The 23,407-nt window shown below is 33.9% G+C and overlaps 1 protein-coding gene and 1 non-coding gene across 5 annotated transcripts; both read right to left on the reverse strand.

Annotated features, from left to right (window-relative positions):
- Nucleotides 1–222: 222 nt before the first annotated feature.
- Nucleotides 223–23,294, reverse strand: LOC124429542 (helicase domino). 4 transcript variants are annotated; one of them, XM_046974958.1, is made up of 32 exons: nt 23,164–23,294; nt 20,827–21,035; nt 19,950–20,649; nt 18,301–18,515; nt 17,877–18,203; nt 17,369–17,579; nt 17,036–17,253; nt 16,833–16,970; nt 16,647–16,737; nt 16,193–16,380; nt 16,020–16,121; nt 15,343–15,658; nt 15,079–15,253; nt 14,802–14,988; nt 14,344–14,480; nt 14,049–14,235; nt 13,650–13,968; nt 13,483–13,563; nt 13,009–13,266; nt 12,463–12,776; nt 12,073–12,365; nt 11,610–11,982; nt 11,338–11,534; nt 11,130–11,244; nt 10,703–11,053; nt 10,341–10,562; nt 4,988–5,023; nt 4,436–4,604; nt 3,852–4,342; nt 3,488–3,772; nt 2,199–3,410; nt 223–2,116 (listed from the first exon to the last, which is right to left on the reverse strand). In XM_046974958.1, the coding sequence occupies exons 1-32, from the start codon at nt 23,171–23,173 to the stop codon at nt 1,787–1,789; spliced, it is 8,457 nt and encodes a 2,818-aa protein (XP_046830914.1). In that variant the 5' UTR covers nt 23,174–23,294; the 3' UTR covers nt 223–1,786. The 4 variants fall into 4 exon arrangements, with proteins under 4 accessions (XP_046830914.1, XP_046830910.1, XP_046830912.1 ...); XM_046974954.1 differs by lacking the exons at nt 223–2,116; nt 2,199–3,410; nt 3,488–3,772; ... (1 more) ...; nt 4,436–4,604; nt 4,988–5,023 and having other exon boundaries at nt 6,012–10,562; XM_046974956.1 differs by lacking the exons at nt 223–2,116; nt 2,199–3,410; nt 3,488–3,772; ... (2 more) ...; nt 4,988–5,023; nt 23,164–23,294 and adding an exon at nt 22,205–22,410 and having other exon boundaries at nt 6,012–10,562.
- Nucleotides 17,664–17,800, reverse strand: LOC124429687. The gene has a single exon (XR_006943513.1). It is a non-coding gene; the product is annotated as a small nucleolar RNA snoR639/H1 (small nucleolar RNA).
- Nucleotides 23,295–23,407: the final 113 nt, after the last annotated feature.

Consider the following 23,407-nt stretch of genomic DNA (forward strand, 5'->3'; position numbering starts at 1 on the left):
CGTATCCTCTTTGTTGCTATATTAATATTTATTTTTTGAATAAATTGTAATTATATAGAAACTATGAATCTATAAACTATGAAGATCTAATAGATAAATTATACATACGTTTTCTATGTAGAAAAATTTGTTTAACAATGTTACGTACCGTAATTAATTTAATAATTACAATGATATATCTTATGATTTTCTTCTTTTTCTTTTAATAATTAAAAATCCAAATTTAATCCCCAACCTGTCGGCTTACTTATGAGAATTTTATTTTAATTACTATAATACAATAATTATACATACATGTACATATATATTATTGTTACAATCTTATTCAATTCTACGACGATTCTAGTACAAACATCGCATCATCGCGAGCGACATACTTAAGTCTTAAATCCTATAGGTAACTGATCCATGTACAGACGCAGTAAATGTACGTTTTCTTTTTTTTTTTTTTCTTTTTTTCTTAACTTTTTCTCATTTTACGCGTATTCGTGAATTAAGCGTATTCTGATTTCAGGTTGTATGCTTAGAAAGCATCACGCGATCCTTTATATGCGATATAACATAGAAAATTGTTTATCTCACTAGGGTCGCGTTATAAAATGACTTTTGACCACATTCATTTTGACCTTATAACTCGTATGGCCGTTTCCTTTTCTTTATGACTTTTTCTTTAAGAAATTTTGCTTTGTTTCTTATCGAGTTTATATAATGGCATATTATTGTACAGCAAATCAGAGATAAAAATATTAATAATTAACAATATATATGTATAATCATGCGACAAGATTTCTGATTTTAATCAACGTCGGCAACAAAAGACCACGATATTTTATTGTTAGAACACTTATAATTATCCATATCCACCACCACTTTTATCCAGTATTACATTTGTTGCCACAATTTTTAGTAAAACTCATTGTCATGGCTTATACCTTATTTTTTTTTTTTTTTTTTTTTTAACAATGTACACACAATGTTGTACAAATTACAAAAATATTTACTACGGATAAAACGCTAATAATAATACACAATAAAACCTTTACTGAATGACAGCAAACGTAAATGTCTGTTCTAAAAAGATAACAAAATGAAGTGTTGGTTAGTAACGCCAAAATTAATATATTATCGTAAATAATATTTCAGGAAACGCTTTTTACACATATAACGGCAAATTAAACAACATTGCACAAGAATGTGAACAATTCAATTTACAATTTACGTTATTATATGATAGAAATCGGAAGCACTTATGTATACAGAATCATTTATTACCATAATTCGTCAAAATAATCTTGAGGTTTTATAAATGATTAATCTAGCAAACAAAATATTTATATCATACACATTTATGCGCCTTCGTAATGTTTCAAAGCAAAATAGAAATTAAATTTGATATTTTTTTCTTAATCATATTAAATCAAAACTAATATAACATAAAAGAATTAAAACGAATAATTGTAATGTACAATTTACAGTCAAATCTATTTACTATTTTCGTAGAAATCAATTCATTACCATCTACAAATCTTTCAAATCACTTATTAACTAATATTCACATACATAATCGACGTTCGCTTGTGTATCCTCGAATAAATTCATTGTGTGGGAAAATCGACAAATCATAAAGCAACATATTTGCAGTTCAGCGTGGAATGTGTTTTTGATTCGCGAATTAAAGTAAATATTGAATAAACAATCGAACTTAAGTTCTACTATAAAGTTTAACAATTCGAACATATATAACTTCTCGCCACAAACATATAAAAATTTATATTTACCAGCCATGTTATTTCGGTTGAGTATCCTGTGTCTGTTGTGGTTGTTGTTGCTGTTGCTGTTGCTGCTGCTGCTGCTGTTGCTGTTGTACTTGTTGCGGATGAACAGGATGTGCAATAGTTTGAAGTCTAACTTGACTGGAACCTGGACTTCCCCTTGCTGTCGTAACAACTGGTTTTCCTTGAACCGGTGCTGCTTGCCTTAACTGTGCGTTGCTGGCAGTTACTACTTGAATTGTTTGCTTCAAGGCAGCTGGAGCTACTGGTATAACTCGAGTTTGCAAAGGAGACTTGGCTAAAACTACTTGACCTGGCTGTGAAACAGTTTGCCCCGTCGATACCTATAATTCAACAATAAAACTCAAATATTTCGTTATTGCGAATCAACGATATATTATTGAATGGAGAGATTAACGAACGTACATGTGTAAATTGTTGCATGGCGGACGGCTGGACGTGTTTCATTACTTGTTGAATTTGCTGCATCGTCATGGTGGTTGGTAAAGACTTTTGTTGAACTATCAGTTGCGTTTGTACCCCACCTTTAGCAGTGACTTGAGCCAATTGTGCAACTTTTTGAGCTGGCAATTTTCTCTGAGCGATAATCTGAGGATGAAGGGCCAGCTGTCGAATTTGCTGCGGCGTAGCAGCTCTAACACCGGTCACATTAGCTGCTTTCACCAAAGTAGCTACCGGTGCACCGCTGGCTGATGTACCCGTTTGCTGAACTTGCAATCCAGTTTGCGCAAATATTTGCGCCGGTGTAAGCCCCGATTGAGTAGGTACTTGAACTTGAGCTACCGCTTTAGCCTGTTGCTGTAAGGCCTGTCTCTTTAGTAAAGCTGCCATTTCAGTTTCCGAAACTGCTCTTGCTACAGTTTGCTTTCCAACATTGCTTTGAGCAGCAGTCGCGGCTGCGATACCTTGTTTCATTAACGTTGCTCTCTGCTGTGCTGCAGCGGCAGAAACGGCGACTGAAACTTTCTGACCGCCGACTGCTTGTGCCTGCAAAACCTTCAATTGTTGCTGTCTCAAAAGAACTTGTTGTTGACGATAATATTGAAGTTGAGCAGCTGTCAGTGTTTTACTGCCAGATGCCGTGGCAACTGTAACACCGACTATTCCTTTTTGTGCCGTCACACCTGTAGAGCTCTGAGCGGCTGATACTAAGCCAGCCGTAGCTAACCTTTGAGCTGCTTGAAGATTAGATACGCTAACGACAGTTGGAGTTGCTCTTACGTCTTGCATAGTTAACGTTCCACCTTGTCGCGTTTTAACAGTTGTAGTGACCATCGTCGTGGCACAAGTTGTGACACTGCTCATAGTCGTAACCGTTTTCATAGACGTTAAAGCATTCGTTGTTACAGTAGTCACAACTTGTGCCAATTGATGCACTTGAGGTGGTGCGGCATTCGATATTGTCTGTTGCGATTGTTGTTGTTGTTGTTGTTGTTGTTGTTGTTGCTGCTGCTGCTGCTGCTGCTGTTGCTGTTGTAATTTAATTTGCTGTTGTTGCTGTTGCGCCTGTTGTTGTTGGACTTGCTGTTGCTGTTGCGCCTGCTGTTGCTGTTGTTGCTGTTGCTGTTGTTGGAGCAAACGTGCTGCCACTTGCTGTTGTTGTTCCGCAGTTAAAACCTAAATAACGTGTTAATGATAATTTGTTATATTAAATAAAATATTAAAATAAATCAAATAAAATTGATGATACTAACAGCGTGCTTTAATTTTTCCTTTGCTATTCTATCAGCTCTTCTAGTAGCAACTTCTATCGGTGCTAGTGGATTGTCATATTGAATGTGACATTCAGCTAGAACTGCTGCATTCGTAGGATTCTTCATCAAAGGATTCACTAATAGAGGTTTAACGGTAGGTGTTCTTTTATTGGAAACAGATTTAATAGTTTCAAATCTCTGGCAACACATCATTGTAAACGAATGATTTTTATCTTGATTGTATAACTGAGATGTTCGCATTGGTCTATTAGTTTTACTTTGTTGCTGTAAAGCAAAATATATAGAATATAATAAAATAATAAAATAATCGTTTTGTCATATCACGGAGATAACCGAAATTTACCTCCGAAACTTGAGGTATTTTATAAACGCCTTTTTGTTTCTTTTGTTTCTTTGGCGTCGTGTCATAAAGAAGCTTTCCTTCCTCTCTAGGAACAATCACGGATTCGTATCGATTTTTACATTGTTTAGGTGATCTGTATATTCGTGAAGTGTTATTAACGATATCAGCAACTAAATCCCAATTTGGTGTATGTCCAGGAGATAATATCATCAAATTAAGAGGCAATCCTTGATATACTTGAATCGCTTGCAACAATGCCCAATCTTCGTGTATCATCCAATCCAATATATGCTGTTCTTGTTCTACAGAATTTTTTGCCATGTGGGATGGTTTTATACCAGGCATTGGTATAGTAGGTCTTACAATTTCACGATATTTGTGAAGCTTCATATCTCGACGAATTTTCATCATGGCTGGGGAAGGTCTATCAAACAGAGATCGAGGTGCATAGACTGACTCCTCTTTATGTCGCATCTTGACTGGACGTCGTCCTAAATGAATGATTTATTAGCGTTAACAATATTTATCTTTGACGTTACGTTTGCAAATATTTTTAAGAATGGAAATTATATTAATATTCTTACCATCTCGTTCATTTATTCCAGCGTCAGTTCTACTTCGTTTTTGTTCTTTCTTAACATAGATAGGAGGTAATTGTGCCTCTGACATTGGTGTATTTTCATACAAAAATCCCAATGAATAATCGATGTAGACATCATTGTCTGTAGTAGGAGGAGTTGGTGGACACCACATCTGTTATAATTAGAGATTGAAAACAGTTATGACATCGGTTCCGGTTCTTAAAATAATTATGAGAACCGAAAAAATGTTATAACTGTTATGGATATAATGATTCTTAAATCACATCGGTTTTGTTTTTGCATCAGTACTTAATATATTAATATATATTTTCTTGTATCGGTTTTTATTTTTCTTCTAAAATATAACATTTTTTCGTTCCGCATAACTGTTTTAGTCAGAACCGATATAATAATATTTTAAAACAGTTATTTAAGGAACTGTTTCAACCCCCGATTTATAACTATTATTACTCAAATAAGTAATAGTAAAACAAACGTGAATTATCGTAACGTGACATGAGATACAGATTAATACTAATATATTTGTTTACTAACCGGCATTGGCTCCATTGTGTCGTCTGACAACCATATCTGTAAGACAGGAAAGCATAATCATCAAATCAACTGTGATGCATAATTCTTCGTTGGAAAAAAATGTTAGATAAATCTGTAGATATGACGAATATATATATACATATAAATATATATATATATATATCTTTCTCTCTGCGCACTTACCTTACCTTATAAAACTTCCTGATTATATGTATTTTGCTTTTTATTACATACATCTTTTGTTCTAACTATCACGAATATTTTTTTTTTTAAATAAGAGCGTACGCAAAACTAAACTTTCTCTTTTCTTCTATTTAAATATAAAAGTAAAAAAGAAAAAATGAATTTCAATAAAATCTAGGAAGAAGAAAAAGGAAGCTTGGATATGTTATTCGCTCAAAGGCTTGTTCCTCTTCTATATCAAAGAAAGAATATCATCTCTTTAAAGAAATATTTTAACGTGAGAATCTAGTTCAACCCGTACGCTTGTCAATGTGCCTGCTTATATCTTGGGTGACTCCAAGTTTGGAATGGCAAAGGCAGTGTTTTGGTGCCATTTTTCTAAACTATCATATTGGAGCTCTTTCTATGCATGCTACCATCTAAAAATAATAACAAATATCTTTTCTTTGCCTTTAAATGTGCGGTCATGACAGCCTTGCCACACCAAACCGACATTAACGAGAATGCAAGAGAAGAAGACGTTTTCGTAGAGAGCTGGAGAGAAAGAGATAAAGAGAGAAAGTGAAGGAGAGTAAAAAATAGAGAGAAAGAGATAAAGATAGAGAGAAAGCGCGCGCGCGATATATATACATATATATATATATATATATACATATACATATACATATACATATACATATACATATATATATATATATAGAGAGAGAGAGAGAGAGAAAAAGACAATTTACTTTGAATTATATTATATAAACAAGCACACTGAGAGCAAGTTTGACACCAAAACGGAACTGAACCTTTGATCGAACAGACTTGGAAACGCACCAAGAAATAAGAAAACACATTTTGTTAGCTTTTTATTTCGTAGTAAGGAATACTTTGTTTATTTTCCTTTCTCGGACTCACTCGATCATACAAAAAACAGGCACGCAACTTAAGTATTACACTGGAGGAGAAAAGGGCATATTGATGAACGAATAGTCTTACAGCTAAGATATAATCAGGTCATCACACCTTGCCGATTTATGTGTGGCGCAAGGTATATTTCTTTTTTACGAGAGCAGAAGTACGGCGCGTTTTCCTTAATAATCATGACCTCTAAACTCTTTCTCATTGCGTTTAGATTCGACACACCTTGGATTTTTTTTTTTTTTTTTTTTCTTTTCTTTTCTTTTTCATGGGCTTTTGTGTGTCCCGAACGCCGTTCAATCTAAAAGCTACACGACACAACCAGCTTTTACTGTGTCTAATATATATATATATAACTAATATAATACAATTGTGTTATGTGTGTGTATGTTTTCGTGTGTGTTTTTGTTTCCTGAATATTCCACTTAAACATTATCAATGTATAAATTACAATGCCACCGTACGAACGTTTTTTTGAATCTTTACAATGCAGGGCACAATTTACAATACTAGAAAATATTACATGTGTGCCCTCAAGTATGTAGATATAAAAGAAGAAAGAAAAAAAAAAAAAGAACATCTTATATACTTTCAATATACATATATATATATACAAGAACTATATTCGAAACAAAGAAAGACCGAAGAAGGTGTAGTAGAGTAGTAGTAGTGTAGTAGGAGAAGAAGAAGAAGAAGAAGAAGAGAAGAACAGAGCTTGACCTTTCTCGTACTTGTAACGCCACCGATATTTTTTCTGTGCCATTCGAAAGGCATTTTTAATTTGCGTACGGCAGATTTTATGTGGACTAACATATATACAAAAAATGCACTGCTAAATGTTACAGCAATAATAAAATTCCAGCGAGACTCAAGACGATATAGTACTACCGCTGAACTTATCCATTGTCATCTCTTGTTTAGAGGTAAGAGGGGGAGGATTAGGAGACTGCAATCGAATGGATTTCTTCGATGGCTGAATTTGTATCTCCTCGTTGTCAAAAGTCTCTCCAATTTTACCTTCTGCAGGGGTGGTCTTAGTCAGGGAGGTCAAACGCGTACGTTTCATTTTTTTCCTTGTCCTTCTCGAGAATTCCGTCGACGTATCGTAATCGGACTCATTGTTGTCTATATCGACTAAAGCGATCACAGCCGATTTCAAAGAAACTTTTTCCGCATTATTCTTTAATGCATTTGCGTTTACAGTTTTGTTAGAATTAAAATAAGTACTGCCCACGTTAGACGTCCCGTCCTTTTGCGAAAGAGACGTCGATCCGCTAACATGTTTTATGTCGTTTTTCAAATTCACAGAGACATCCGATAATCGTGTCACGCAATGCTTGTTCGACAAATCAGAAATATTGTCGGAATGTTTCTTCGACAATTTCGATTCGCTCGTCGTAGAATTCGTATTCTTGCTATTAATTGTTTTCGAAATATGATTGTTTCTCGTATCGAGAGTAAGAATGGCTACGACTTTGGCGGTTCGTTGAGGTTTTTCGGAGGAGAAAGTCAACTTGATTTGCTCGTTCTGCTGTGAAAATGTTTCTTCGGCGAGCGCATTACCATTCGTATCTGTGCTTAAATTGTGCTCGCACGTTTTCTGCTCCTCCGAGGCTACTCCTTTCATCGACAACGATGTTTCCGTTTTTCGAATGTGTCTGCTACCTCTTAATACGGGTGCTGAGGTGGAAGGTGTTTTTAAGCAGTTTAATATGCCGACCTGTCCAGAACGAGTCACCCTGGATACTTTTTCGATAGTAGGCACAGGTGTACCCGGTCGATGCTTATGATTACCACTCGCACTTTCACTACTACCAACTACTTTCTTTTGAACGGTTTTAATTTGTGCAGTAGACGATAATTCGTTGCTCTCTGCGGTTGATTTCATAGGTGGTATGGATCTACTTCTTCGAAACACTACAGGATTCAAAAAGCCATTATTGTCCAGGGACGATTTCGAGCTACGCGTTGTTGGTTTCTCATAAGCTTTATTACCAGTTTGCTCCTCGTTTCTAGTCGGTGAATTAATCGCGGTAGATCTAGTGATTGGCCTAATTGATTTTAAATCTGACGATGGTGTCCCCGGTCGACGTCTATGATGAGACTTTTGCAAATTCGAATTTTCTATCGCCGACAAAGACATTAATTGATTGGCAGAAGATCTCGTGATTCTACTGCAATCCGAAATAGACTGCGAACAATAACTATCAGAGATTCGAGACAGAGTTATTTTTGCAATTGGAGTTTGAGAGTTAGAAACAGAGACAGTACGACTAATTTCTTGTTTCGTATTCTTTTTATCATACGATGAAATTTCCTCGAGTTTTATACTCGATGTATTGGATGTTACTTCCGAGTCAAGACTGTTGATAGAATTTTCTAATAACATTACGGCTTTTGCACTGCGCGTGGTTACTCCTGGAGTATTATTAGATATATCTCCTGATTTCCATGGTTTAGATTTAAATTCGGTATTTGAACACTCTTTGTACGATTCTAAATTTATTTTCTTAGGTATAATATCCGATTTTTCGAAGTTTGTTTCTTTATTGGACAATTCATTGGTTACTTCGTTTGTTTCATTCGTCGGAAGGGAATCGTCTAACGTACTAACAGTAGAAGACAATTCTAGGTGATCGTCATCTTCAGTTTCCTGATTCTTCACGATCTCGACATTAAATTTTTGACTAGAATCAATTGATATCACAGAATTCTCTGTAACAGATTCATTCACCAAATCTTCGGTTTCCATTGAATTATCGATACTTTGAAACGTTGCATCCGAATCGACACTTCTATGCTCATCCGGTAAAGACGAATTAGATTCCTTCGAATAGATATGAGAATCGTTTTTACCTTCATTATCTACGGTCACAGGATCAGTTCTATTTTCATTTTGTACGTTCTCATCGTACGAAGAAAATGAATATGGAAATAATGTAGATTTTGTAACAGAGTTAGGCGTTGGACACGTCGATTTATCATCATTGCTCGAATATAACGATGAAGAATTGGATTCCGATAATATAGAACAATTTGATTTATCAATCATTTCTTCCGCTATAGCTTTAGAAATTACTGGCTCATTGGATTCTACGGTTCGTTTTATATTATTTAAAATCACGTTTTCTTCTATATTTTCAATAGACTGAGTAGCAGATTCGTTAGTGGGATCCTTAATCTCTAATTTATCTTGCCTATGTAACATGATATAATCGGACGACTTATCAATTTCAATCAATGAAGAAGAATTCTTTTCCTCCGACGTAGAATCCATTTTGGAAGCTTCCGAATTTTTTTTATCATCCATACTAATCGAATTATCACACGATTCTAACTTAACTTCAGTTATATTGTCAGAATGTTTCTTCATTATTAATGACGAGGACCCAGTAGAAGAAATTTCTTCGTCGATAGTTTCATTATTTGCGAGTACCTTCATCATTTTTGAATTAAAACATTTCTCGACAACCACACTACATTCATACATCTGCAAAGTTGCTTCTTCGTTATTTGAAATAGACGCCGATTTTGAATGTTCCGATCGAATGCATATTTCAGTTTCCGACAACAACTCTTTATCTTGAAATTTCAATGAATTTTCATCCTGCTGCAATTGGCATGATAAATTCGAAGAATTATCTTGACAATTCAACGTAGTCTTTTTATAACTCTCCTCGATAGACTTAGTAGCTTTCACTCTATCCTGATCTTCATCAGAATCATTTGATTTTTTAATCGTATTCAAATCACTTTTAATCTGTGACAAAGAGGAAGCAGAGGTGGTCACATTCTTTTTAAGATCAAGCTTATTTCTTTTTCTAGGTCTACCTCGACATTTTGGTTTAATCCCAGGAAGAATCGGACTTACGTCGAGAGTCCATAAATTAATCTTTACGTTCCCCCTAGATCTAGTTCGCGGACTGTTTAAATCAAAATGATTCTGATCGCATGGTTTATTCGAACGATTATTACGTTTAGGATAAGATCCTCGTTCTGAATCGTTTCGATTATCAGTCTCCTCCTCTTCGTCCTCTTCGTCACCTTGACTTTGACTTTCCGTATGACTGGATTCCTCATCGAGACTATCCTCTACAACATCTTCCTCCTGAGAATCCGAATCAGATTCTGTCGTAGTTTCTGTTTCGCTCTCAGAAGATTCTCGAGTACTTCTACTATTTCGTTTACGCGAACCTCTCCTCCTCCTCCTACCTTGCGGAACTTTCTTATTAACTAATTTCTTTGAATTATTAGCACTATTAACCTGATTCTGCGCGTCCTCACGTCCAAAGGTCAGGGGTTTCTCGTCGTCATCAGCCAGTCGCATCCGTCTTTCCTCTTCTTCACGAAGCGCACGCAAACGATCCATTTCCCATTCTTTCTTTTGTTCTTCGAGTTCGCGTTCGGCAGCTGCCAATTGTGCGGCTGAAAACGCTCCTTCGGATTCTTCCACGAACTTCATCGCGTATCGTTCAATTGGTGTTAACTAAACACGAAAATACTCGGTGAATTTTGATTTAAGAAGAACTTCAACTTCACTTCTCCTTTTTTTTTTTTTTTTTTCTTTTTTTTTTGGCATAAGCTGTATACGAATCGAATTACGAGATTATTTATGAATTTATTTACCTGAGACACTAAATTCTGTACTTCTTGTTCTGCTTTGCTGAATTGCGTATCTTCTTTATCAGCATCGTCAAAAGGTATATTCTCATCAAACTCTGCTAAATCTGCAACTGCCTCAGCCTTTGCTGTTTTAGCTGCTTGAACGTCAAGATCTTCCTCAGCAGCGGCAAGAGCACTTTCAAGAGCGCCCATTGCCATTTTATCTTCAACATGCTGAGATAAGCTGGGTACTTGTGCAATCGAGGAATCCTTATTCATAGATTTTTCTCGATCTTTCTGTTCGAGTACTTCTGCCATTCTGGTAGACGCATCATTTTCAGAGTGATCGATGTTAAAGAGATCTTGAATAGTAGACTGTAAAATACGCAAAGATTAGGACCTGCTAGAAATGATTGATATTTTTATGAGTTCATAATGACAGATTTCTTACACTCTTAAAGTAAGCTGTTGTAAAGTTTCCGCCTTCGATAGCAAGATCCCCAAGTAATCTTTTTTGATTCGCTTTTTTCAAAATATTTTCCTCTACAGTTTTTTCACTTACCAATCTGATAATAATCAACACAAAACACCGTCATTTTTTTTTATTATTTTAATATTTATCTTTATAACGATTCGATTAATAATAATATCAAATTTACCTGTAGATATGTACGTCGCGCGTTTGACCTATTCTATGGCATCTATCTTGTGCTTGAGCATCCATCGTCGGATTCCAGTCACTATCATAAAATATAACCGTATCTGCTCCTGTTAAATTTACACCTACACCACCGGATCTTGTTGATAATATAAAACAAAATATTCGTTTGTCGCCGTTAAACCTTTCCATTAGAACCTGCACGAAATAATTTTACATAATGAGACAAGATTGAAAAACCAATTGACCAATTACACAAATAATCGAACATACCTGCCGTTGATCTACTCTAGTAGTGCCGTCTAAACGCAAGTATATATGACCGTGGAAATTGAGAAAAGCTTCCAATACATCTAACATCCTAGTCATTTGAGTGAAAATGAGGACTCTGTGATTTTCAGACTTCAATTTTCTAAGGAGAAGATCCAACGATTGTAATTTTCCACAGTCATATTGTATTAATCTAGGCTCAGGGAATTGGGTCATCATCGAACTGGTCACCGGATGAAATAATTGCATTTTTGGTGACAAATCGTGTTGTAACTCTATCTGCATACGGCGCTGACTCCAAAGCTTATGCGGTGGTGGATGAGAAACGTGGAAGCGCGGTACTGGTGCACGTACAGCAGGAACGTAAACAACGAACCTTTAATTTAGAAAAAAGAAAAAGAAAAAAAAAAAGAAAAAAATTTATTTATATGCCTATGATTTCGTTAAAATATCAATAAACGCTTGCCTTTCAAAAATTTCTATTAGTTCTTCAACAATTTGTTCTGTACTTCGAATTGCTTCTGCTAATGCTTCTGTACAGGAGAAAAATTGCTTCCGTGTACGAATAGGTATCTTTGCTGTTTCACAATGTACAAGACCGTTGTGCCAACGACAGGCTGTGGATGGTTTCCCAATTCTCAACGCGGTAAATAAATCTTCACCGTATAAAGGACAGGCTGCGCATCGCCTTTCATTAATGTTTGCCAATAAACGAAGTTTCGCTTGTCTTCTTTGCTTTCGTTCTTCTTCCAATTGTGGCTGTTAAATGAAATGAAATGAAATAAAATGAAATAGAATAAAATCATTCATAAATTACATTCGGATATAGATGTATTAATATCGTACGAAGATTTACCAAATGAAATTCTGATTTAGGCTGTTCTTTTGCTTGTGCCTTTTCAGATTCTTTTTGCGCGTGCCTCGTGATAATACCACAGCGCAATGTTTGTTGATGGGTAGTTTGTCCGTTACCAGCAGTCGACTGTCCTTGAGATGCAGCAACATTCAGAGGTGGTACTCTCATTACTGGTCTCCCACTAGTACCGCTCGTAGTTGTAACGACTCCTCCAACGACTTTATTTACTGTGGTCGCAGAAGTAGATAGGCCCATTAGAGATTTAGATAGAACTGTTAATCGTTGTCCACTCGGCGTCATTACGGGGAATGAAACTGAAATAAAATAACATTTTTTTATCGATATACTGATAAAGTATACTATATCATTATTAGCTGACAGTATAAAAATGTGCGGCATTTATAAATCATAAATATTGCAATGAAATAAAATGAATTTTTAATGAAATCAACGAAGACACATATCATGCAAAGTTATTCCACATTATCATGCGCGTTTCCGAAATTATGTGATTGTCAGTGGGAGATGATCACTCTTTTGACAAACCTGTGTTAGTATTTTGTTGATTTGAAGTCAAAATGATATGTCTACCAGTAGAGGTTTGAACCAGCTGTGCAAAACCGGGTACTGGTATTCTCTGGACGGAATCACCTTGTTTGACTGTAACTGTCTGTGTAGCCAACCTTTGCAGTCCATCACGAATATTTGCATTCCCAACTGTAATCCTTTGTGCATTCATAGATGCTGTTGTTGATGTAATCGTTGTACTTTGTGAATTATGTGCCAATGTTCCAACAGGGATAGCTATTAGATACATGGGACTCATGTAGAAAATTTAAACAAAGCTAATAATACCAATATTATTGTATTCTGGGTTCTAGAATGCTTATAAATAGGGAGATTATAAACAAGCTGGCCCGAGAAATTATTCTAGCACCGTTGCAAACATGATTGACAATGTAACATACAATCATCGATCGACGATGCACAAAAATATTTAAAATGTTCGAATATCTATACCTTTTACACTGCCTTGATGTTGAACCAACTGAACAGAATATCCTTGCAGTTGTTGACCACCTGCGACTCGCAATGTTACTCCTTAAATGAAGAATTTACTTTTTTTTTAAACTTCTTTACAAACACAATATTTATATGAAGCCATATAAACGCTACAACAAATTTACCTTGACTTGGAGTACTTTGATTATTCAAAGATTTTATCAATGGTGACGTGCCTACTCTTGGTGTTGGAAGTATACCAGCTAAATTTTTAACTTTAGTTTGGGCTGCTTGTGCAGTTGATGACTGTTTAACTTGATTCGACAATCTGACATTGATTTTAATTTTTCCAGAAGGACATCTAGGAGGTGGATCCGATTGACTATCTATTTCTTCTATCAGTTTTGTAGGAGTTTGTAAGCGTTTTATTCGATGTGCTCCAAATGCTGCCAATGTAAATTCCAGGTCGAGCAATAAAAGATTTAATGTGGACAGATCAACATGCTGTAAAATATATAACAGAACTGTAGAATTCTTTTTTTTAAAATTTGTATATGTACGATTACACTAATATAAGTATTTACTTTAAATGGATCATAATCAAGGGCATTCCATACTAACGAAGCTGTAATAAATTCTATTGCTTCCATTTGAAACGGCGAGACTGTAGGTCGGACTTCGAACAAGTTTGGATGATTGCAAACTTTGCGCAATTGCATCAATACGTTGATAACACTTAACAGATTTCCACTAGCCAAAGTTTCCTTCGTCCTTACGACATAAATTTAAATTGATCAGTGTTACTTAGTACGTAAAGTATTTATATTATGTTTTGAGAATGAAAATATCAATATCAAATGATTAAAATAAGCTACCTACTTGGCCCTAGACATGAAATCGTCGTACAAGTATCTCTGCCTCTTTGACAATCGACACATGACAACATGCTCGTACTTCTTTGGCAATTGTTTTTCTACTTCAGTTTTTAATCTTCTTAAAAGAAACGGTCTCAGTACCTAAAAGAAAAAATAAATCGAAAATACATGAGCAATAAATTCGTACGAGCAAAACTAGGAAAAAAAAAAAAAAAATATATATATATATATACATATACGTGAAATGTACAAGTTATAAATGTTAAAGTATTGTTTCTCCAGACAGGATACGTATGCCATATAAATAAACCACTTTTGACACGCGAGTTTTAATGGAGAACTTGTTTAATATCTCGCTATTTTTAAGAAAAAAAACACACAACGTTACAAAATATCACGTGTCTGTTGTCGGTAGCGAAATTTTTGTATAAACAGACAAGTGCAAAAATAGTACGTACAGACCTTGTGCAGACGACGAATAATATTCTCGTTGTACTCGCTATTTCCTTCAATCATTCCCGTAACTGGATTACTGAACCATTCCTTAAATTCTCTATGAGATTGAAACACATTTGGCATTAAAAAATGCATCAAGGACCATAACTCCATTAAATTATTTTGAAGAGGCGTTCCCGTTAGTAATAATCGCCTAAAATCAAATACAAAGATATATCCCAATGTACTTGGATTAATTCAATTTAAACATAAGAACATATTTATTCTCTACTTTAATATTCACCGTTGCGTTTGAAAATTTAATAATAATTGCCATCTTTGTGACTTGAAATTCTTTATATTTTGAGCTTCATCTAAAATAAGGTACTTCCATTTTTTTCTTCTAAAACTTTGATGATCTTGTATGACAAGTTTATAAGATGTAATACATATGTGAAAAGCGTTCGGTTTCGTCCACCCTGGGATATAATTTCACAAATAAAATCTATAATATTTCTACTTGTATAATACAATATTATTACTGTTTGTATAAATTTTTCATCATTACCCGTTCTTTTCTGTTTTCTCTCCTTTTGTGTACCATAGTACGTTAATATCTTAAATCCTGGACACCATTTTTTACATTCCATTTCCCAATTAAGCATTACAGATGTTGGTACTATTATAAGATGGGGGCCCCAGTTACCCTTTTCACAAGCCAAATGTGCCAATAATGCAATAGTTTGTATAGTTTTTCCCAAACCCATTTCGTCGGCTAAAATACCATTCAACTTCCTGTCGTACATAGTTACAAGCCAATCCAATCCGATGTGTTGATATTCCCGAAGTGAATGTTTTAGAAGAAAAGGGATTTTTGTAACAACCTATAAACATGAAATATTTATAAGTACCTACGTGTTAAAAAAATATAAAAAAATATGTAAATAATAATAATAATAATAATAATAATAATAATAATAATAATAGTAATAATAATAATAAATAAATGAACCCGCGTTGTAAAAAAAAATAACAGTGTCGTGACTATCCTTTAGAGTAAATCAATGTATGAAATTACTGAATGAGAACAAAGTCACCTATATACTTTACCCCTCAAGAAATGGTCTATGTGCAACAAAGATGCCACATCACCTTGGATTGAAAGGGTAGTAATGATACTTTATTTGTATTATACTATATTAACTCATTAGTAACATATTAAATATAACATAACAAATTACTTACACAAGTAGTAAGCAAAGTATTTCCCTTGGGTTGTATGCTTTCTGCTAAAGCTGCAACATTATCCATTTCATTGTGGGCATCTACATGATCTGCTTCTGACATCTAAAGTTAAATATGACGTATAAAAATAATTTATTATTAACTAGACAAGATTAAAATATATGAATAATAACCTTATTATCACACGATTTTTCAGTAGATGGATCTTCAAGCAAAGATTTTAGGCCTACATCTGTTTCTGTATCACTATGAATTTGCGAATCTTCTCCAGCTTCATCACTTTCATCACTTTCGCTCTCACTACTACTCGCTTGCTCTTCATTTTCCTGTACTTTTTCTTGATCTTCTTCTTTATCAGAATCTAGAAAGGTTATACATATAAATTTATTAAAAATATTATACTTCAATTATGTTGAATATTAACGTATTATTTTTAATTTGTAATTAATCTCAGACAAATGCCTCGAATTACATCAAAAATAAATAGGATTGAGTATGAGTACCATAGCTCTCACCATCAGGATTGGTATAATTATCCTCATCGATTATTACAAAAAAAAAAAGAAAAAGAAAAAAAAATCAAAAGATATAATACTGAATGTGAAAATTAAAATCATAGATAGTTACCTTGAACATCATCTTCATCCACATCCATTGGTACGTTCGACATATTACCATATTTAGCCATAAGTTCGTCAATGGACATTTCATTCTCTGCCTACAAATATATATATATATATATATATATACAGTTTAATAAAAATAAAATCTCTGATTTTTTCTTTTTTTTTTCTAAATCATGCGATAGTGAACCTTAAGGTCATCCAACTCCTGTTTGTGATCTGTATTTTCCTCCAATTTTTCCTGTTCCATTATGGTATCTTCTTCGTCAGAAGACTCATCAGATGCAGCAACAAAATCAGTATCTCCGTCAGAAGTTTTTTCAATTTCCTATAATAGAAATTACATTATTTCGGTTTGTTAACAATCGATCTTAAAAGACAAAAAAGACGCACAGCTTCCTCAACTTCTTTTTCACTAGGCGATAAACTTTTATTTCTTTCTTCCAAATAATTTGGCGGTAGATCTTTCAAAAGATCTTCTAAAGGCATTTCCGATTCTTTTTTCAATAATTCCACTTCCTCTTTTTGATCTACCGTCGATTTCATCTCTTCTTCAGCTTTAGCTATGGTCTCTTCATCATCATCCGAACTTTGATTTGGCTGAAAGTCTTCTGCAATGGAAAAAGAAATTCTTTTTTTTTATGTATTTTAGTGTCAATAATTATACAATTATGACATCAAACGGAAATAAGAATATGTTATTAGCAATAAATTAATTCGATTTACCATCAGAGTGAGATTTTCCAATTGGTACTGGCGAGGAAATACGTGAACTATTTATCGAAGCTGGGATACTTTGTGAGCCATCTGTCTTATTAAGACCTTCAGTTAACCACGTTGAATATTTTTCTGTTTGTCCTACAATGAAATTTAAATGCTGGTCTAATGCTTTTTTTCTTTTTTCTTCTAATCTTGTTTGTTGCTTGTACTCCACCAGCTATAAAGAAAAACATCATGGACGAAAGTTTCCTTAACGAAATTGACTAATCAAATAGCCCAATATACTTGTGTAAAGAATAATTGTCCAGCATCAATATTCTTTGACGGTATAGAAATAATTAATACAGTCATACACAATATGCCGACTTTGCTGTTCCCACAACGAGCACACAATCTCAACAAATGTATATTGAAACTGTCGGCTTATTAGTATGGGGTGACAGTATGCGGTGACTTGTCATCGTTAAAATTTTTTAAAAAGAATTAATCATAAAATTGTTAATTTTATTATTACCTTCTCTACATTTGCCCAAAAAGTTTTAATTTCTTTTGCAACAAAACTAGCAATTTTCTTGAGCCTAAGTTCTTGAGATTTTTCAGCCTTTTGAGCTTGTATAGCTTTTTCTTGAAAATGTTTTTGAACCATACGCGCACATTTTTTCGCGGCGGCTTTCTTCCATTTTCGTTCTTGCGCAAAATCGGCAGCTAGCCAAACCATTTCTTCCAATAAGTAATCCCAATGAGCCTTTGTTCTTGCAGGCTCCTGTACCTTTGGCAATCTTCTTTCGGACCATAATCCTTCACGTTGTAACTCTGCAATCCTTTGCATTACGTATGCTTCCTATAAATTAAATGATATATGATATAACATGTATACATATAAAAATGTGTTCCAATTGTTGTTGAATTTATAAACAATCATTCAAATAATAACTTACTTGTTTTGCCTTCTCTACAATTTGTTCTTGATTATTTGTAATATCATTTGAAACTACAGAAGTAGTAGGTAATTTCACAAGCTTAACAACAGGTTGTGAAGTACTTCTAGAAGGACTAGGAGCTTTTGTTACAACTTGAGTGATAGACGTTTTCTCGGTAACTGGACTTGCGGGAGTTGTGTGTTTTGGTATTTCTGGAACTATTGGAGTTCCGCCTGAAATAACAGAAATGAATATTTCTCATGAATAAGTTACAAGAAAATAATAAATTAATATAATTTGTTGCTGTTGTAACAAAGCGCCCTTTGGTTGAGTAAATTATCTAAACAACCTTACAATTGCTTTGTATTGTTTTACCACGCCGAGTAACCATTTAAACGTATTATTTATTAAAACAGTCGTCGGGCGTGGAATTACCATACTATATATAATAATGAAGATAAAATAATTATTATACATAATTTAGAATATAAAAAAAAAAAAAAAAAAATAAATAAAAAATAAATATAATAAAAATAGAGTTCTCTATAACAGCAACGTAAATAATACAGGTGAAAAGAAAAAGATGAAGAAACTTCGTTTCTTAAACATACAACTTCAAATTTCAGCATTCAAATCGTATAAAATGACAAGAATCAATGTAAATCAAATTATATATGGTTGACAACATTGACAGTGCCCTTTCCCATTGTGTAATTTAGACAAAATATAATTATAATAATCATGCAGCAAATAAGAACTTTGTCAGGGATAATATAATATAATTTCAAATACTTATATTCCTGATAGCTATAAATTAAAATAAAATGAGAAATACACAAGTAATATTTTATACTTTAGTAAATTTCATAGTGATACATATATTACCTCAAATATATGCAATAACTGTATCCACCACCCGCAACATAACTAGCACCTTGGAAATAATTAACAGAATAAAAAGCACATACAAACAGAAAGACATTTAAATATTATATTAACATAATGGAAATCAAGGTTCGTTTGATGATTTTATTAAATTAAAACACAATTGACCTCCTCAAAGTAAATTTTATGAAATACTCTAAACATCAAATGACAGGCCTACAAGTAATCACCTATAATGAGCGTGGGTGCTAGAGTAGAAGTAGGTGGAGGGTGAACGGTGACTGGTGAAGACTGTATTGCTGCTCGGAAGGCAAACACCATGCCATGGCGGCCCCCTTGAGGCCTACCTGGTACTTGTCCTATTGCGCAAATGATTTTTTATTGTATCATGATACATGTACTAAATGCTATCTGCTTTGACTAAATTATTTTCCATAATATATCTAATATATACTAAGGAATGTTATGAAAATGGACCAATGACTTTGATTTATGTAGTATTACAATAAAACTTGTCTTGGAAATTCCACCATTTTTTATGTTTTAACGAATGTTAAATAAATATGCAAAATATTTATTATAATACCGGAGGTTATCAGTGAGGTAATACTTCGTGACATGCGAAATAAACATTATATAAGAGAGTTGATACTGGAATAAAGGATGTGTACAAATGCTTATAATTTTGTGTGCACTTATATAGGAAAAGTCAACTAATTATCATTTCATAACTATAGTTAATAATAAGAATTGCATAATTAAACACATGAAATATTCACTACCTTGTTGACTAAGTTGAGCTACAGCAGCAGGTAAAGTTGTAGATACTGCAACTGGAGTCACGCCAACTCCAGAAATCTTCACTTCTGCACTCTGGTTCGTAGGAACTGTAGTTGAGGCAGATGTAACCGGAGGTAATGAAATTTCTGGTATTGATGGCAATGGAACTGATAAATCTTCATTATTGTCTTCCGTATCTAATCTATGTTGCCTTAAAAAATGTAAATACTGTGGTGTAGGTGGCCGTTTTCTCCAAGCTTGAAAATCCATCATATTGCCACCAGCATGAAGAAAGAATAACTCTGAAGCATTCTCAGCATATTTTTCTCTTATCGCTCTCATTCTTTTCATTTTATGTTCCATAATACGTCTTCTATAACCCATAGCATCATCTGCAGCAGTGGCAGTTACTTTTTCTGTATTTTCTGTAAGTTTTAATCTTTTCCTTGCTGGTGGTGATTGCATTGAAACTTGAGAAGTAGGCGCAATAAACATGTTTCCCATAGAAGTCCGTACGAGTTTAGGGGAAGTTGCCAATACAACTTTAGTTGGAGTTTGACGAGAAGGTGATGTAAGAGGTGAACCACTTGCACCTGGGACTCCCACAGTGCTAACACGCGGTGGTGTGTTACTAATATTAACAATCCTTGTAACACCAACTTGCTGAACATTTGTACTGGTTGTGGCACTACTTGTAACAACCTATAGAAAAACATAATGTCCCGATTATTAATAGATAATACAATGAATTTTGTCAAATATATAGAAATTAAGTAAAATTTTAAGAAAAATTACATATCATTTAACAAGATAGAAAAAATCTCATGCCAATAAGTTAATATTTTATTATTATTTCTTTCATTTCTTATTCACAATTACCTGTGTAAGGCCGGGAACTTGTGAAGTAATAACAAACTGCTGCCCACCACCTGTGGTGAGTACATTGAGTCCTTGGGCTGTAGCCAGAACCTGCTGGAGACTGACAGTTTGTTGAGTTGCACCGCCATTGTTTCCCCCATTAGTTCCTCCACCCCCAGGAAGGGGCGGCAAAATAGGTGCACTTTGCTTATCACTCATTACATGTGACACTATAAGAATTATTAAAATATATTGTAGAAAACTTATCTAATTGTATTTAAGTTACACATAAAAAAAATAAAAAAAAAAATAAAAAACATAAAAAATAAAAAAAAAAAAATTAAAAAAAAAAAAAATTAAAAAAAATTAAAAAAAAAGAAAATTTGCTACTATAAAAATATTGATATATTTCAAGTTTTAAAATAAAAAATTATAAAAAGTATAGTAATAATATTTGTATAAAATTAAAAATAGAATGAACTAATTACAATAAACGTACTACATAATACGTGTGATTTGTATAAACATAACAATATTTTTATTATATGAATTAAAACAAAAAACATTAACTTTACTAAAATATAAGAGATCTATTTAATAACTTTTATATATATATATATAATATATATATATATATTATATATATATATTATATTATATACACATATGAGCATAAAAAGGACATAAACAAAACATTTACGAATGTTATTTGAATCAATCTAAACCACTTCTATCAAAACATTCACAACACAAATAAAATCACGGACGGAATGTCAACGTATTTAATTATCTCGTGAGTATTTGATGAGTATAAAAAGTATTAAATGGCATAACGTAGCATTTTTTCTCTTTTAATAAACGTATACTTAGATATGATCTTTGTTCTGAAAATAGGATAAGAGTATGGTCAAGTAGGAATGTTAATTGATTTGTGAAAAAAGCGCCGAAATCAAAATTTCGTTATGTATTCATTCATAGAGGCTCAATGTAATTTATAAAACGTTAGTACTGCGCAGAAGTGCGCGTACATTGAAAATTACGGTATCACGAAGACGGTGAATGTCTCACCGACCAACTGGTCGTCGAAAATAGCGTTGTCATTTCGAATATCGAAAGAAAGTTAAGAATACGCGAGACTCGGCACGATAAACGTTTGGGGCGTACGAGTGTTCTTCCGACGAATAAATTAAGATTTTCATTATAAAAAATTTCTAAATATCTATTTTCTAGTTGCTAATGAACAATTAAGATAAGAAATACATTATTTTTCATTCTTTTAACCGTACCGTTCACAGAGATATATTTTTTCTTACAATTGCGTCAGTGGAGCCTCGCGGCGATACAAAAGAAATTTTTCGTCCGCCATGTTGGCGTTGCTCCGATACGAGGGCGGACTTACCATAATGTAATCACAAAATTCTGCAACGTAGGTGAGCCATCCACGAAAATAATTGTCACACCCGTGATCGGCGAGCGTTAAATTGTAATTAGGTACTTCACGTAATATACGCTACATGAGCTATATCTAATATTTTACAGAACATTTTCGCTCGACTCGCTCAAGGACGCAGACACTTCTAAACATGGCGACGGCTCCCGACAAAATTTCGGTCGGGGCCGGATCAAGAGCAGCTTGCTCATGATCGCTTATAGAAGCCACGGTTGGATGGCGCTATCATGCACCTCGACCTCGCTGATTGGTTGAAACGAAGGAAACGCTTGGCAACGTGGCGTCAATGGAAGCTCACGATTGGCTACCCGTTAAAATGTTGGAACTACCAGTATTTCAAGCTTTAATCAAATCAGCAACCATTATTCGTCTTGTGTATTAATATTTCCTACATACTCATACTATTTTTTTTATTTAACTATTATTTTTGCATGCGTTTCTACGAAAAATTTTCGAGATCACATTTTATTTATACGATCTTTGTATTATAACTTTTCTAACTAATGCAAACACGTGTGGTGCGTGTGTGTGTATAACATATATACATATATATATACATACATATATATATATATGTATATATATATATATATATATATATGTACTACAATTGATCTAAAAAGGCTTTCTGTTCTTTAATAATCCTAATATAGCATTATATAGATTCATGACCATACAAGCTAACATTTTAGAATCGTAAGTATAATTGGCTGTAATATCGCGTATGCATTACCTTTTTAAGATTCTCAGCATGATAATTAAAATTATGATCAATTATACAAATAATACCATTTTGATTGTAAAACTTCCATAGAAATATTGAACGAATCGTTTATTGCATTATCATAAGTAAATTTATACTTTCATTGAAGATAATGTGGATGCAATAAAATGAAGTTTGTACTCACTTCTTATCATCTCATCCCGTGTTTCGGCGATACTTGGAGCTCATCCCACCTTCGAAATCTTTTCTGTTCGAAAGCACGTGCACGCGATTGCCTATCTCCGACCATGTGCATGCGTGGCGTATATAACTTTGGTGTAAAGGAAAAATACGTAGTAGCACGCGTATCTTCGATGTACGGCATTGAAATATTCGATCGGGAATGCGTCGGAAGAAACCGTTAAAATGAGACTTCATCTTCAAAGTGA

The sequence above is a fragment of the Vespa crabro genome, chromosome 15, assembly GCF_910589235.1.
Source record: "Vespa crabro chromosome 15, iyVesCrab1.2, whole genome shotgun sequence".
NCBI classification, from domain to species: domain Eukaryota; kingdom Metazoa; phylum Arthropoda; class Insecta; order Hymenoptera; family Vespidae; genus Vespa; species Vespa crabro.